Below are 15,114 nucleotides of genomic sequence, written 5' to 3' on the forward strand. Positions count from 1 at the left end.
AAATATTTTGCTACCCAGATAGGTGGCTTCTTTCACCAGGACCTCTTTCAAACAGGCCTTTCAAAGGGTGCACATTTAGAATTTCAGATTACTGGTCCTTTGCTGGCTGATCATCATACTATCTTCATTATAAGCTTCTCCAAGACCCCCACCAACTAATCTGAAAGCAGATCTGGAAGGGTCTGGGATATGCAGGTACAGAAGAAAGCTTATCATTTTGATTTGTTCAGCAACTGTGTTATGACATCTATCAGTCCCTGGCTTGTGAACACTCTTAACCTGTCTTCAAGCAATGCAATTTTCATAAACAGTAAGGTAGTATTAAAAAAATTCTAATCTAGCATTCTTTATTTCATAGTAGTATATTAACCTTATTATCTCTCTTACGTGGAATGTAGTGAGTCATTTTAATTGAAGATCTGAATCTTCTGTTAAGATAAATTCCCTTTTAGTATTTGGTAAAATTTTACCTCCTTTATCTATTCATTTTTCTTCTAGCACTCCTGTCATTCACATGAAAACTCTAGTTATCTCTCCTATCTTCGTTTCATTGGTTCATTCATCCAATCTTCCAATTAATTTTTGTTTGTTCATTTGCAAGCCAGGGTCCATTTTTGCAGATCCAACAAAATTTAGTATGCTGGTGCACGTTTGTGTGCACGTTTGTGTGCACGTGTGCGTGTGCTAGGCTTAAATCTCCTTGATAACGTCTATGATTTTGTTCTTTGAAGGTGTGTTATTTTATCTAACTTTTAAGTCTAACCTCACTCTTTCAATATTAAATAACATTGTTTATACCTTATCTGCCTGCTCCCCAAATTTTAAAATGTCAAATAATATCATGGTACTTGATTGGACTGATTAAAAATCTCAAGCTTTACTGACATGATCATGTTAAGAAACTTGTCATTCTTTGTTCTTGTTTAAATCTGAGAGACAGGCCCATAATGATTAACCGCCTTTTAGAGAGTTTTCTGAAAAGTGAGCTATCTTTAGGTCTCTCCAGCACTCGCTTCCACAGTCCTTATGCTACTCACTCTACAAGAGAGCTCTGCTGCGGAGCAACCAAAAACCAGGTAGGAGGGTCCACTAGCTCTACTTTGTTGGAGATCACTCTTGTATAGGACACACATTTGAGTGATTTCTTGATTCTTTTCTCTCTGGTACTGGGAGCCCATGTGGTAGATTGCCCGTTTCTTTTGTCTTTCACTGGAGGTTAGTTCCCGCTATTGAAATACCTAGGTAGAAACAGTCTTAAAAGGAGACATGGTAATCTCTTCAGTGAGTGAGAGATATAATTCCCTGGCCTACCACCCAAAGAAAGTGTCTCTGTTATCCAGTCTTTTCAGCAGGTAAAGCTTGATCTAGAAACATGGTCAAAAGAGATTCAATATATCTGCCAAGCCCTTTAGCAGCCCAAGAGGAACACTGCCACTGCAGAACACTAAGAAGTTACCTTACCATCTCATGGGAATTCACAAATCTCTGAAGATCAGTAACATCCAGCCTGTACCCTAAGGGGATCTTCTAACTCTCTCCAAATGCTCCTCCAAAACAGAGACAAGTTTCCCCAGACTTCAGTTTTTTATCTTCCAAGACTGATCTCTACTCAGCTCAGAAATGCCACAGTTTGATTAGAATTGTGGGATGAAGCCAAAAGAGGACACAGTTAAACTTCTATCTCCCCCACTTCAATAAAATACAGAATATGTATTTGCAGTCAGCTATAAAGAGATAATATCTACTTTAGTAAATTATTTTGAAGGAGGGTGGATGCAATTCCGTCCATAGCAAGTGTGAATCCTGTGATTCCTTACAAGTCTCCTTGGGGGAAATAATTATATTTTGACAATAACGATGCCATTCCATGAATTTTACAATTTGGTAATGTCACACATTCTACTTAGATTGAGAAACTGGATTTCTTAATTTCTTTGTAACCCTTATATTTTGAATAGATTACATTTTTTGTTTTTTGGGGGAGTTTTTTTGGTACTGGGAATCAAACTTAGGACCTTGTGCTTGCCAGGCAAGCACTTGTGCCACTGAGCTATATCATATAGTATAGTCATAGCAACAATCCTACTCCTGCCATCAACTTTCTATATTAGTCACTTTTCTGTCCCTGGGACAAAATACCTAATACCCATAAAAGCAGGAGAGGCTTACTTTGACTCACGGTTTCAGTGGGCTCCGTCTACAGTCAGCTGGCTACAAGGCAGAAACAGCATGACAGAATGGCATGGCTGAGGAAAGCTGTTTACTGCATGACAGCCAGGAAGGAGAGAAAGAAGGGAGGAGCCAGGGATGAGAATACTCTTCCAAGTCACACCCACCGTGATCCACTACTTCCAACCAGCCCCCTACTTCTAACCAGCCCCCACCTCTGAGTCTTTCATTTATTCTTTTATAAGACAAGGGCAAAATTAACGTAGAAGGAATTAACTACTCCCAAACTATTTTTTCCTCTCTGTTAATAGAAATGTCCACCAGCTGACAGATTCTGTCTCCTTTTTACAGATAAATATGCTCAAAATTTGTGTACTTTATTCCTAACCTTTCCATTTAACATTTTATTAATGGCTCCTCTTTCCCAAGAATTGCATGGTCAACACACATTTTTAGAAATTGAAGTAAACAACTTTTTGTCTGAGAACTTTATAAATCATGCTGAAAAAGCTCTCAGACAATGATATGAATCCCTATAATCTGTAGTAAAACTAAACAGTAGTATTTACATACTTCTATTTAATAGGATAGATATTTTTAGTGAAAAAGTTCTAAACGATAGATGTAATAGCTCCATTACCTCTTTCTCTGACAAATCTACTTTCTCATCATCAATTTTTCTTTTTGAATTTCTTTTTAGCTGTTGAGACTTTTTCTCAGGAACATCTGTTTTACCAGGTATCTTGATCTAAATATGGCAGTACAATTATGATGCTTTTAAAAAGCCTGTAGAGATGAAAAGGTCACAGAAAAATGATAAAGCCTTTCATAATCTTTTGTTAAAGAGTCCCTACAATTGTTCCAAATTCTCCTTTAAAAACTGTAATAAAGAAGAGTTTGGGGATAGTATATGTTTTTAAAAGATTTTAGCACATTTTAAAGCAATAACTTCATCATCAGTACAACTACTTCAGTGTCACTCCTCTAATAAATTTGAAGATGAATAAATTCTACTCCCAACTGCTTCCATTTATGTGGCTTTTTTAAAAAATCAACTAAAATTGCTTTTACATCTCTTGCTTGATACTCTTCCATATAGTTATACAGTGGGACAAAAAAAATCTATCCATAGGAAAGAAAAACTTGTATAAATATTTTAATATTAAATTTGAGACTTTATGAGGTGAGTACAAGTTACCTTGACCTCTATAAGAGGTGCTCAAAGTGGTGGCCATTAGCTTCCAGGTATCTATTAGTATAGTGAACTGCTGAAGTGTGTATACATTTTTTGGCAGATTCTGTATTATGCCCATGTTTAAATCCAACAAAATAAGATACAGTTTTCACAATTTCAGTTTAAGAGTAATATCTTATTTTAATTAATGGATTTACCATTATTCAATTTATGATAAAGTTGGAAGGAGGTAACTTTTAGGACTACGCTCTCTTTTGCAGGGAGTAGCAGTACTGGAGATTAAACCAAGGGACTTTACACTGAGCTATATCTCCAGCCCTTTTCATTTTTAAATAATCTATGCTATGGATATTAAACACTTGCCAGTTCAATCATTTAAATACAAAATGACCAAAAATCAGCTTTTTAAATTTTTATAAGATAATAGGAAATATAAAAACAACAATTTTATTGACTTTATTCAATACAAGAATCAACTAATTGAAATGACACCTGCTTAGCAATGGTCAGGACAGCCAGTACATAAACAAACACAAATGCATTGCCCTAGTGACACTCAGTGTAGATTATTAAGTGGTTAATGTGCTAGTCTGCCACTCCTAAGTGTTTAAGCTGTAGCCAGATCTGTACTATATGCATTAAAAAAGGTATACTGAATACTCTATCTTCCTACAAATTATAAAAGACATGGAGATGTGAATGTCGATGACAAAATTAGAATAACCCCTTTCTCTTTAAGTCTTTTGTATCAACAAGCTCATTTCTGATAAAAGGAATGGGTTATGTATTCTTGCATTAGACCACAAGGAATGTACACATAACAAGTTAGGTACAGTATATAAGAAAGTATGAGGCCCGAGATATAGCTCAGTGGCGTAAGTGCCTGCCTGGCAAGTGCAAGGTCCTGAGTTCTATTCCTGGTACCAAAACAAAAGTATGTATATTTACATATATTTGTGCATATTGTTTTCTAGGCACACATAGCCAGATATATGAATTAGTCACCATTCCTTTTCTAAGCAGAGTGTATTATTTTAAAAACTTCATTATTTTTAAAATTATTTTTTAAAAAATTAGTTGAAAGATCACAAAACGCATTTATGTAACTATATGTCAGATCAGTTACATGAAGCAGTGGAAGCCAAAGCATCTCTTCCTCCTGTTCTTGAACAAGATGGTACCTTACTCTACATCGTCTCTATGCTGTGTTCCACTCCTAAAGTGCCGAATCCCCTCAACATCTACTTAAAAATCTAAGTAAATGACAGTTGTATTTGTAAACCTCTCTTGGAAGAGCTGACACATACAGCAGTGTTGTTTATTAGTTAACAGTACCTCAGTGACAGGGCAAGTGAAGGCTGAGATTTTAGATTAAAAAGGTGAAAATTCCACTCTCCCTTTCTTCATGGTACTGAAAATTGAACCTAGCTGGAGCTTGCAATCTTTCTGCCTCAGCATCCTAGAGTGCTGGGATTATAGGAGTGGGTCACCACACCCAACTGTAAATTTCTTCTTACTACTGTTAAAGAGACACAGGATCTATGTCCCCTTGTCTTACATCTTGGCAGTAGAATAATGGTAGAAATGATTCTGTTCCTATTTACCGGCCCAAACATGAAGATACTGGCAGAACTTCTTGCTTGAAGACACTTGCTCTTGGTAACCCAGTCCCCACCACTAGGAAGGCCAATGTGGAAGAACGGAAACCCCAGGCAGAAGCCCTAGGTGAGCTCCTAGGCAACAGCCAGAGTCAATTTGCCAGTCTGGTGCGTGTACCTAAGCCAATAAAGTACATCGGACATTGTGTAAAAAAAAAAAAAAAAAAAAAAAAAAAAAAAAGGAAGCTTCCCAAGGCCTTCTGGATTCAAGTTTTGAAATAAAATAGGTGACCAAAATATCCACTTCAATACCTATCACATAAGACTCTATCAGAGCACTTAGAATCCCTAACAACTTAGCCCTGCTTAGTTTTCCATACTTCTGTCCTACTACTCCTCAGCTGAGTCTCTCTCTCTAGATAGATTTGATTTCTTGGACACACTTGAGAGTAATTTGGCCTCCAATGAACATACTGTACCCTCTACCTGAGCTGCTCTTGCCCCTACCTCTGCCTACCATTTCAGGTAAGTAGATGTCAAGCAGATGTCATTTTAGGAATGGAACACAGGACAGAGACTGGATGTAGAATGAGCTATGTTCCTCCGAAAGCTTCCTAACCACTCCACTCCCTTCTTATGTCTGGGGGATCTTACGGTCTCCCTCATGGAACACTTAACAGTTTGGTTCTATCAAGCATTTTCTCCTGAGAGTCTTTATTCAATGACATATAACCTAGTCCTATTCCAAATGTGATTCATACACTATTGGCACAATCCTTCTAAACAGAGAAACTGAAAATAAAAAATATGTATATAGCAAATTGACAAAGTAATGTTATGTATGCCAGAACTAACCATAAAATAATTGTCCTGGTCTTCTGATTTTATTTTTCTAGTAATTAATAGTCTTAAAATACTTTTAGAAAATTAGCCCTTTTTAAAATATAAAATTGCTATTTTAAAAAGTCTTTATTTTTTCAGGCCAGTTTTAGGTTTACACTAAAACAGCAGAAAATACAGAGTTCCCACATACAGTCTACACACCACCACTTATCTCCTCACCATCAGCATTCCACGCCACAGCTGTATAATCACCACATCTTACATATCTGGGTTGGTATATCATATAACCCAAAATCCATAGTTTACATTAGGATCCACTGTTGATGTTGTACAGTCTATAGTTTGACTACTTTATATATAGAGAGAGTGAGACAGGGTCTTTTTGTGATTCTCTTCCTTCAGGCTCCCAGAATGCTGGGATAACAAATGTTTATTTCCAAGCCCAGCTCTAATAATGTATTTTAAATTGCATTTTACAAAATTAGTAGTTATGAATGATTACAAATTTTTTAAAAGTTGGTTCTTTGCCAGTTTTATGATGTACTGTTTCCAGTGAAACTTACTGGAAGCAACAGCACAAAGTTAATCGACCTCACCACTATTAACATTTGAATGCGATAAATATTTTTGAGTGAGAGGCTGGCTTGTACTGTAGGATGCCCAGCAGCATTCCTAGTATCTATCCGCCAGATGCTAAAATCTCTCTGCCCCTAAGTAGTGACAACCAACATTTTCTCCAGGCTTTGTCAGACGTCCCCAAGGGGAAAATGGTCCCAGGTTGAGAACAACTACTATGATGCTTATGAGTAAGCAAGGGATAAGGATAAATTGTGCGGGCTCCAAATCTTGGTTCTACTTCACAGAAATTACACAGCTTTGAGCAAGTAAATTAACTCAGTTCCCTCACTCCTAAAATTACTGGCACTTCTAGGGCTAAAAGGATTTAAAATGCAATATACAAAGTTCTGAGAAAGTACTTGGGGCATGGTAAGAACTCGGTAAACAAAAGCCATCATTTCTATCCCTGACGAGATATTTAAAACGTACAGTACATGAAAACGAAAACAAATTTTGTCCTGTTCTTAGAAATCATAGCCTAGTAATCGTGGGAAGGCAGGTACGAAAACAATTACTGTCTCTAATGGATAAAAACTGTAAAAAGATGAGAAACTATCTTAAATTGTTTTGGATGTAAGTATGGCAGTACACACTATTCAGAAAAAAAAATTGAATTATACTTTGAAATATTTAGCTAGCGGGAAAAGAAAGTATTTACGACACATTAGCAAAAGCCGATGACAAAAGAGTTGGAAGGAAACTGGTGAGTTCAGAGCAAGGAAATCATCCAGCGAGATTCCCGCGGGAGGGCTGAAACCGCGCTGTCCTTCCTTACCCGCTTGCTCAAACTCCTAGACGTACCTTAACCTAGACCCGCAAGCGGGCACAAAAGTAACCGGATCTCTGGAGAAACACACACACACTCATCTCTCAGCCTGCACTGTGCCCCGCTACCGGCTGAGGGAAGCCTCGGGGACGAGGAGGAGGCGGCCAGGGGAAGGGAGAAAGGAACCAGGCAAGGCTTCCTAGAAAGATACCTAGTTTGCCTCCAACGCGGTGGCCACAAAACTCATCTCCTAACCTGGACACACTCTGCAGGTTAAGCTAGTCACCTACTGATTTCTCTCGAATGTGACTTGGAGCCGCCCACGGAAGAGTTCACGCCCAAACAACTACAAACCCGGGTCCCCGGAAGTAGGGAGTAAGAAAGCGGAAGCACTTGGACTGAGAGGTGGGCAGCAGCCATACTCCTTACGTCATCAGAAGCGCGCCACATAGAGCGCGAGTTGATTGGCTGGAGGGAGGGCGGGGCCGGCCTACGCCCCCTGATTCCTGCTATTGGGGTTTGCGGCCGGGTGAGCCTCTGACCTGAGGGGCTGCGCAGTGCGGGTCCAGCCGCTCTCGCCAGGCCGAGTCTGTAACAGGTTGGCCAGTGAGTAGGACACTCGGAAGCAATCAAGCTTTCAGATTCCTCTTTCTTTTCCTGGCTCATTGCTCTGTTTACCTGTCCCCTTTCTCCCCGTCTGTTCCCTCCCTTCTTGATTTCCTGCTGCCACACGATGGAGTCTCCTCTGCCTTGTAGGTGCTCGCTCTGCTGACTTCTCATTTCCGGCCGAGTGCTTGAGAGGCAGCTGCAAAGCAAGCGCTTTTAACGCCGCAGGGCCCGTGTCGCTGGCTTCTCCGGCCACCCACGCGCCCAGTCTTAGAGGTCACTTGTGCAACCCCAGAGCTGGCTGCACGACTGTCTCACCTGTAGCCTGAGGCTCTTCTTAGGGTTTTTGCAAGAGGCTGGGACAGAAGCAGGTGGGGTTCGGAGTGAGAGATTAGGAACCTGTGTACTGATTACTTGTTCTCAGTGTTTCTTTAGAAAGAGTTGTCTTTCACAGGCTTGCAGCTGTTGGTATTATACGCGTGTCAAGTTTTAAACCTCTTGATTACACGCGCCCAACATTTTTGCGTTAATGATTTATTTGTGCTAATATCAATTTGCGTCTCCCAGGTTTCCATCTCCAAGGCAAAGTATGAAATTGGAACCTCATAAATAGGCAAACTTTAAATTTATTTGGTTTAGAATTTGTTTTACGGATATATTCTGGATAAGGGGGATGGGTTTCATCATTGCTGTTAAATTTTAATAATCAGTAATTGATGTTTGCCGCTTCTTTGAATGTTTGAAGCCTCTTTTGATGGATCTTCCAATAAAATTCAGAAGCCGTACTGCCGTCAACATTTCTATTTTAAAATGTCATTTCCAGCCTTCACTAATTTGTCGTTTTATTTGCAGGAAGCAGACTTGCAACACAGGTCTCTATCTTTGTCCAAACTGAGGAAAGCTTCATGAAAAGTTTATGTAAAACTTTCTGTCGATAATCAAGACTCAGTTTTCAAAGTACCTTTTATACTTTTACTATAGAAGTGGTTCAGTTGTAGCTTCGTATTTTTTTCTCACATTTTAAGCTATTAAATGTAAGGATAGCTTGCAAAAAGATGGATGAAAAGGACCCCATGGATTTAATAGAATAAAAATCATAATAGCTCTAAAAAATAAAGGGAATTGTTTTTGTTATATTCCATTTAGACTTGGTTCTATGCACTTTTTTACCTAATTGAGTGTATTGATTTATTGTAATTTTTTCACCTAATACAGTACTTTTTGAGTCTGCCTCCTTTTATTTATAAACTATCCATAACAGTTTTAATTTTTTATTTATTTTTAATATATTTATAGAATGCACACACTTCACGATTGCAGTTTAATGAATTTCCATGAAAATAATACGTATATCTAGGTAACTAGCATTCACTCTAAAAGGTTTCTTCTTCCTCCCTTTCTCTACTAAGTATCATAAATGGCCAGTCTGACTTTTGACATCAAAAAATGCTATAGTTTTTCTGTTTCCTAAACATTTTCATAGAGACATAAAATTCTATCATTTGTATGTACTGTAATTCACTAATTCTGACATTGTGAGACATTTATATTTCTGTTTTCTCTAACACAAATAAAACTTGTCAGTTTTATGTATATCACTTCTAGCTTTCCCAGGAGTGATATTCCTCAGCAGAGTAACATAAACATTTCTTGGGTTTTTCTGTATATTGACAATTTACTTTCCCAAGCAGTGAAATAGTTAATACACTGTCATCGGTTTACATTTTATCTTATGACCCAATAATAAACATTGGATAGTCTTATAAAATTTTAGTGCTTTGGGGCTGGCGATTTAGCTCAGTGGCACAGCGCCTGCCTGGCAAGCACAAGGTCATGAATTCAATTTTCAGTACTGGAAAAAAACCAAAAAAGAAAAAAAAATTTTAGTGCTTCACTAAATTGTCAGATAAGAAATTGTATGGAAAATAGAACTTCAAACTCACTCGTTGCCTTTTATAAAAAATGATATTAATGAAATTTACATCTAAAATATTTTAAAACAACTGGCTCTATGTGTCGAGGCTATATGACTCTAGCAAATATTTAGTAATTCAAGTAAGCAGTTTACTACTTTCTTGTGTGGAATTCTTTTTGCCCATGTGGAATTTTTATCAACCCATTGAACTTCAATGTGTATATCTGTAAAATGGTAAAATTAACCTCAATCAAGTAGTGTAAAATTTAGCATAAATCAGTAAGCACACAAATATGTTGGGAGAACATATAACCTGAACGTTGGAGCAATTTATAAAGTAACAGAAACATAGATTTCTTAAGAGCCCATTTAGCTCAGCTCCTGGACTCGGGGAAAGGACTGAACTGAATGTATCCAATGAAAGTACTTTGAAATGAGTCCTTTTATTTTGTGCCTCAGTTTGCTAAGCTGTGAAATTTCTACCTATTTAAATTGCTTAGAGCTTTTTTTTTTGCTTTTGTTTTGTTCCTTTTGAGACAGGGAGGGTCTCACTCTGTAGTTATGTAGTTTAGGCTGGCTAGCCTTGAACTCATGGCTGTCATCCTGCCTCAGCCTCCAGAGTGCTGGGATTAGAGGCATGCACCATCATACCTGGCTGCCTCAGAGCCTTCTGTGTGCCTGACACATAGAACCCTGCATTTTGGAGATAATGCCTTAGGTAAATTAGCCAAAAAAAAATAAAAAATAATAAAAAAAAAAAGAATATTCTGGGCAGAAGGAGGAGCAAGAGCAACAGCAAACTAGGTAATCCAGGATTTCTAGAACCCCGAATGTGTAGCTGACAAAGACAGCAATGAGTTTGACAGGCTGGCAGAGACCCAGTCGCAGAGACCTTAGATGCCTGTTTGTCTTGTTTACCACCAGCCTTCGTAATGCCTGTCATAGAATATAGAGGCTGTAAAAATTACATAGGCTTTAAAGATTTTTGTGAGGAATGTAACCTAGGTTTGCACTGGTGTCAGTGTGTAGAATGATTTAGAGGGGACTAAGATCGTGGTCAGTAAGATGAGCTGAGGGGTTATAAAAGAAAGACAGTTACAACTAGAATGATAGTAATTTTGTTGAGGAGACAACAATGTTATAAAATATCAGCTGCAGGAGGCAGAAAAGAAGGAAAATGATACGAGACCAGTATATCCTCTTTTCCCTTCTCACCAGGAACTCCATTTTTCTCTCTCTTCTAAATATATATATATATATACACACACACACACACACACACTATGTTTATTTTTTTCTAGGTCAGGTCTCATTCCTTTTGGATGTCTCCATGCTCCACCATGTTGAGGGCTAAGAAGCAGCTTTTTTTACTTTCACCTCATCACCTGAAGCAGCTAAAACAATCATCAGGATCCAGGCTCGTATGGCAACGGCTTCTACACCAACAACAACCTCTTCACCCAGAATGGGCTGTCCTGGCCAAAAAGCAGCTGAAAGGCAAAAACCCTGAGGATTTAATATGGCATACTCCAGAAGGAATCTCTATAAAGCCCTTATATTCGAGGGCAGATACTAAGAGCTTACCTGATGAACTTCCGGGAGTAAAGCCTTTCACACGTGGGCCATACCCTACCATGTATACTTACCGGCCCTGGACCATCCGCCAGTATGCAGGCTTTAGTACTGTAGAGGAGAGCAACAAATTCTATAAGGACAATATTAAAGGTGAGATTGTAATGTGAGCCGTAGTATTTATGATCAGACCCCTGAGCTTGAATTTTTTTCAGGTGAGGCTGGTTGATTTCTGAAAAGATGATATTCACTTTTTGATTTTGTAGTTAAAGAGGATATTGTGAAGAACAGAGGTTTTCAACTGTCATGGTCAAAAAAATAAGAACTTTTTTTTTTTTTTTTTTTTTTTTGGTTTTGTTTTGTTTCTTTTAGGACAGGGTCTCACTATGTAGTTATGTGGTTTAGGCTACACTTTAGAATAAAGTGCACAATTCCTGGAAGTAAAGCAAACTTCTGTGTGCATTATGTAAAAAGAATTAGGTGAAGTTAGATTTGAGAAGCTTACCATTTATATTGTTCAGATAATAATTGGAAGGGAAGATACTTTAAATGATTTCCAAAGAAAGTAAATCAACATTTGATAAAGAGCTACTGATGTAACATTCTCTGATAATGATATTTACCATTTCTTCTTTCTGATCTATAAAAAACTTATATTGTTGGAATGCTAATGTTGAGGAGTTCTGAGTTTGTATTGCCCACAAAGGACTGAAGTAAAATTGAGTGCAGATTGTTTATGTAAAAATTTTGAATGGAGACTGGGAATGTAGCACAAAGAGAGAGTGCAGGTGGTGGTTTTCTTAATTGTTACCTGGAATGTGTGAATAGCCAAGATACCCTGCCTATTTAACCTTGCTGGATGAAGAACAAAAAAACTAGGTGAGCGTATAAATGCTAAATTATATTAAGCGTATATGAAAAGCTAGATCTTTTCATGAACTCTAGAAATAGTTCAATCATAAAACTATTAAAAAAGAGAACTAAAAATAATTTGATGCTTGAGCTTAAGCAAAAAATCCTCAGACAGACGTGAGAAAAGTAAAATACTGTGTTCCTTTCATTTTACATATTATAGTCTGGAAGTCGATTTGTACATTTTTTCGTTTGCAAAAAGCTGACTCTCTTAGAAACTGAAGTTCTTTATTTAAATATGCTGTCCTGTGTCTGAGCGTAGTGAGTTTACTTTGATGCCAAACTCAAATATTGCTTTTCTTTCTTTTTCTTTTTTGTATATTTAGCTGGTCAGCAAGGGTTATCTGTCGCCTTTGACCTGGCCACGCATCGTGGTTATGATTCAGACAATCCTCGAGTTCGCGGTGATGTTGGAATGGCTGGAGTTGCCATTGACACTGTGGAAGACACCAAAATTCTTTTTGATGGAATTCCTTTAGAAAAAATGTCAGTTTCCATGACCATGAACGGAGCAGTTATTCCAGTTCTTGCAACTTTTATAGTCACTGGAGAAGAGCAGGGCGTACCTAAAGAGAAACTTACTGGAACAATTCAAAATGATATATTAAAGGAGTTTATGGTCAGAAATACTTACATTTTTCCTCCAGAGCCATCCATGAAAATTATTGCCGACATCTTTCAATATACGGCAAAGGTATACTTTACCATTATTATAGATTTTGCTACAATTATTTGAGTGTAGGAATTTTTACAAAATGTTACGCTTTAACTTGAATCTAGTAACTAGCATGAGGAATAGTTTAGTAAATGGTAAATAGAATGAGTAGTAAGTCAGGGTGTTTATTGAGGTGAGTTTTTTATCTTTAAAATACTCATTTTAAGCACTGCCACTATTTGGGCATTGTATATTTCTTTTCTTTCATTTTTTAATTCTCTGATCCTTGTTAGAATTAGTAGAGATAAGTCTCACAGTTTACACTTCTTAAGGTTACACTTCTTTAGGTTCGCTCTGGATTTCAGGTGTTCATGTAGATACTAGTCTCAAGATACAGGAGGATCAAAATATCAGTTAGTTTCTACCGAAAGCTGCATTGGAAGATACCACTTGTGTCTACAACCTTAGTGAAGACCCTCGCATTTATCCCTCATTTAGATTCGTCTTCCTCAGAGTTGTGGGTAAGGAGGGTTCCTACAGTGTTCCTGCAGAAGCAGCAGTCCCTCCACAGGGAGGCATTTTCCTCTCCTTCATTGTCCTTTGATCAACTCGTGTATATTTTCACTCAGAGTTCCCTTCGCCTCTTGCTGGCAATGCCCTCTTTCTGCCTTAAAATTAGACCGTTTTGTTTTTTTTCTTTTTTTTTGTGGTCTTTTTGAGACAGGGTATCACTGTGCAATTCAGGCTGGCCTTGAGCTCACTATGTAGCCCAGGCTGGTCTCGAACTAGCAATGATCTTCCTGCCTCAGCCTCCCAGTGCTGGGATTACAGGCATGCACCACCATACCCAGCAGTTAGACTGTTATGTAACAGCAGTGGGAAAATCTCTTCTTTATCAAATTTTTAAAAATCTTATTCAAATCTTACAATTTCTATTATCTCAGAATTCTAGAAGCATTGTCTGTGTTCCCTATTTTATATTTCGCCTTTCCACTTTACAATTTAATTGCTTTTTATGTATTAAATCTACCCACGTGATTAAATACATATAACTATGTATTTCTATCATGTGTTTCTATTTTAAGAACTTATACAGAGCAGGGTTGTGTTTAGCAGCATGTGCAAACACATGAACACAATGGTATTTATGTTTACCAGTGGCTTACACTAAGAAGTCAGTTCTCCTTCACCTAACACAGTCAGAAGGTCAGACATCAGGGACTTGCTTCTATGGAAACATCGTAGTGAATCAGAACTCCAGGCTCCTTTTATCTTGCTTCTTCTCTGTTATTTTAAATGGCTAAGGAACGAGGTAAGCAAGATACGTGTCAGAAGGAAAGGGATCTGGCTCCTCAGAGTTAAAGAGAACTTCTAGAAGAAGCATGCCATGCTCCCACTTGTATCTAGGGGCATATATAGTACGAAGAGCGGAAATGTAGGGCTTGTACTTTGGCGCTCTGAATTTATTGTTCAACTATTAGAGGAAGAAGGTAAAGAATGGTTATTGCAGTAGATAGTAGCAGTCTTCTCTGTTCAATACTTGGGTATTTATCTCACCTTAGAGAAGATCCTAATGTCATCCAAAAGTTCAAAACTCTTTTATGTACTTCTTAATGTAAGCAATAGAATACCAAATTTAGATCAAATAATATTTCTGTAAAGTATTTTGTAAATAATGAACCTTTACATTTTGTAAAGAAATTTTAGGACTGGTGATATGGTTCAGTGGTAGAGTGCTTGTGAGACCCTGGATTTGATCTCTAATACTGTAAAACAAAAACAAAATTTAAAAAACCCTGAATGTTTAATTGTGATGAAATATGTATAGCATAAAAGTACCACCTTAACCTTTTTACACTGTATAATTCCATAACAGCCATCACCACCTCCTCCCTCTAGACTCATCTTGCAAAACTGAAACTATTAAACAGTAAATCCCTACCCTTCCCTCCCTGAAGCTCTCAGAAACCACCGTGCTACTTGATATCTCTAGGAACTTGGCCACTCTAGGTACCTCATATGACAGGAGTCATACAGTATTTGTCTTTATTTCATTGAGCTTAATATCTCCAAGGTTTGTCCATATGATAGAATGAGATGCACTTCAATAAAAGCTTAAAGGACAAAAAATAAAGGATGAGAATGTGCCAGAATTTCTTTCTTTTTTGAGGGTAACTGATGTTCTAATTTTCTGGTAGCTGTATTGTTTTTAAATTCTACCAGTAAACACCTCTGCCTAGAGAAGCACCTGTTTTCTTGCTCTTA

At 37.7% G+C, this 15,114-nt stretch overlaps 1 protein-coding gene across 2 annotated transcripts in view; it reads left to right on the top strand.

Annotated features, from left to right (window-relative positions):
* Window positions 1-7,669: 7,669 nt before the first annotated feature.
* Window positions 7,670-15,114, top strand: part of Mut (methylmalonyl CoA mutase) — a 34,698-nt gene continuing 27,253 nt past the window's right edge. The window contains exons 1-3 of one of the 2 annotated variants that reach the window (XM_005377674.2): window positions 7,670-7,795; window positions 11,012-11,435; window positions 12,521-12,888. In XM_005377674.2, coding sequence (XP_005377731.1) covers window positions 11,033-11,435; window positions 12,521-12,888 — 771 coding nt within the window. In that variant the 5' untranslated portion in view covers window positions 7,670-7,795; window positions 11,012-11,032. The remainder of the gene's footprint in view (window positions 7,796-11,011; window positions 11,436-12,520; window positions 12,889-15,114) is intronic. The other variant, XM_005377675.2, reaches the window with a different exon arrangement.

This window comes from Chinchilla lanigera, unplaced genomic scaffold, assembly GCF_000276665.1.
Source record: "Chinchilla lanigera isolate Chin_1 unplaced genomic scaffold, ChiLan1.0 scaffold00010, whole genome shotgun sequence".
Taxonomy (NCBI): Eukaryota; Metazoa; Chordata; class Mammalia; order Rodentia; family Chinchillidae; genus Chinchilla; species Chinchilla lanigera.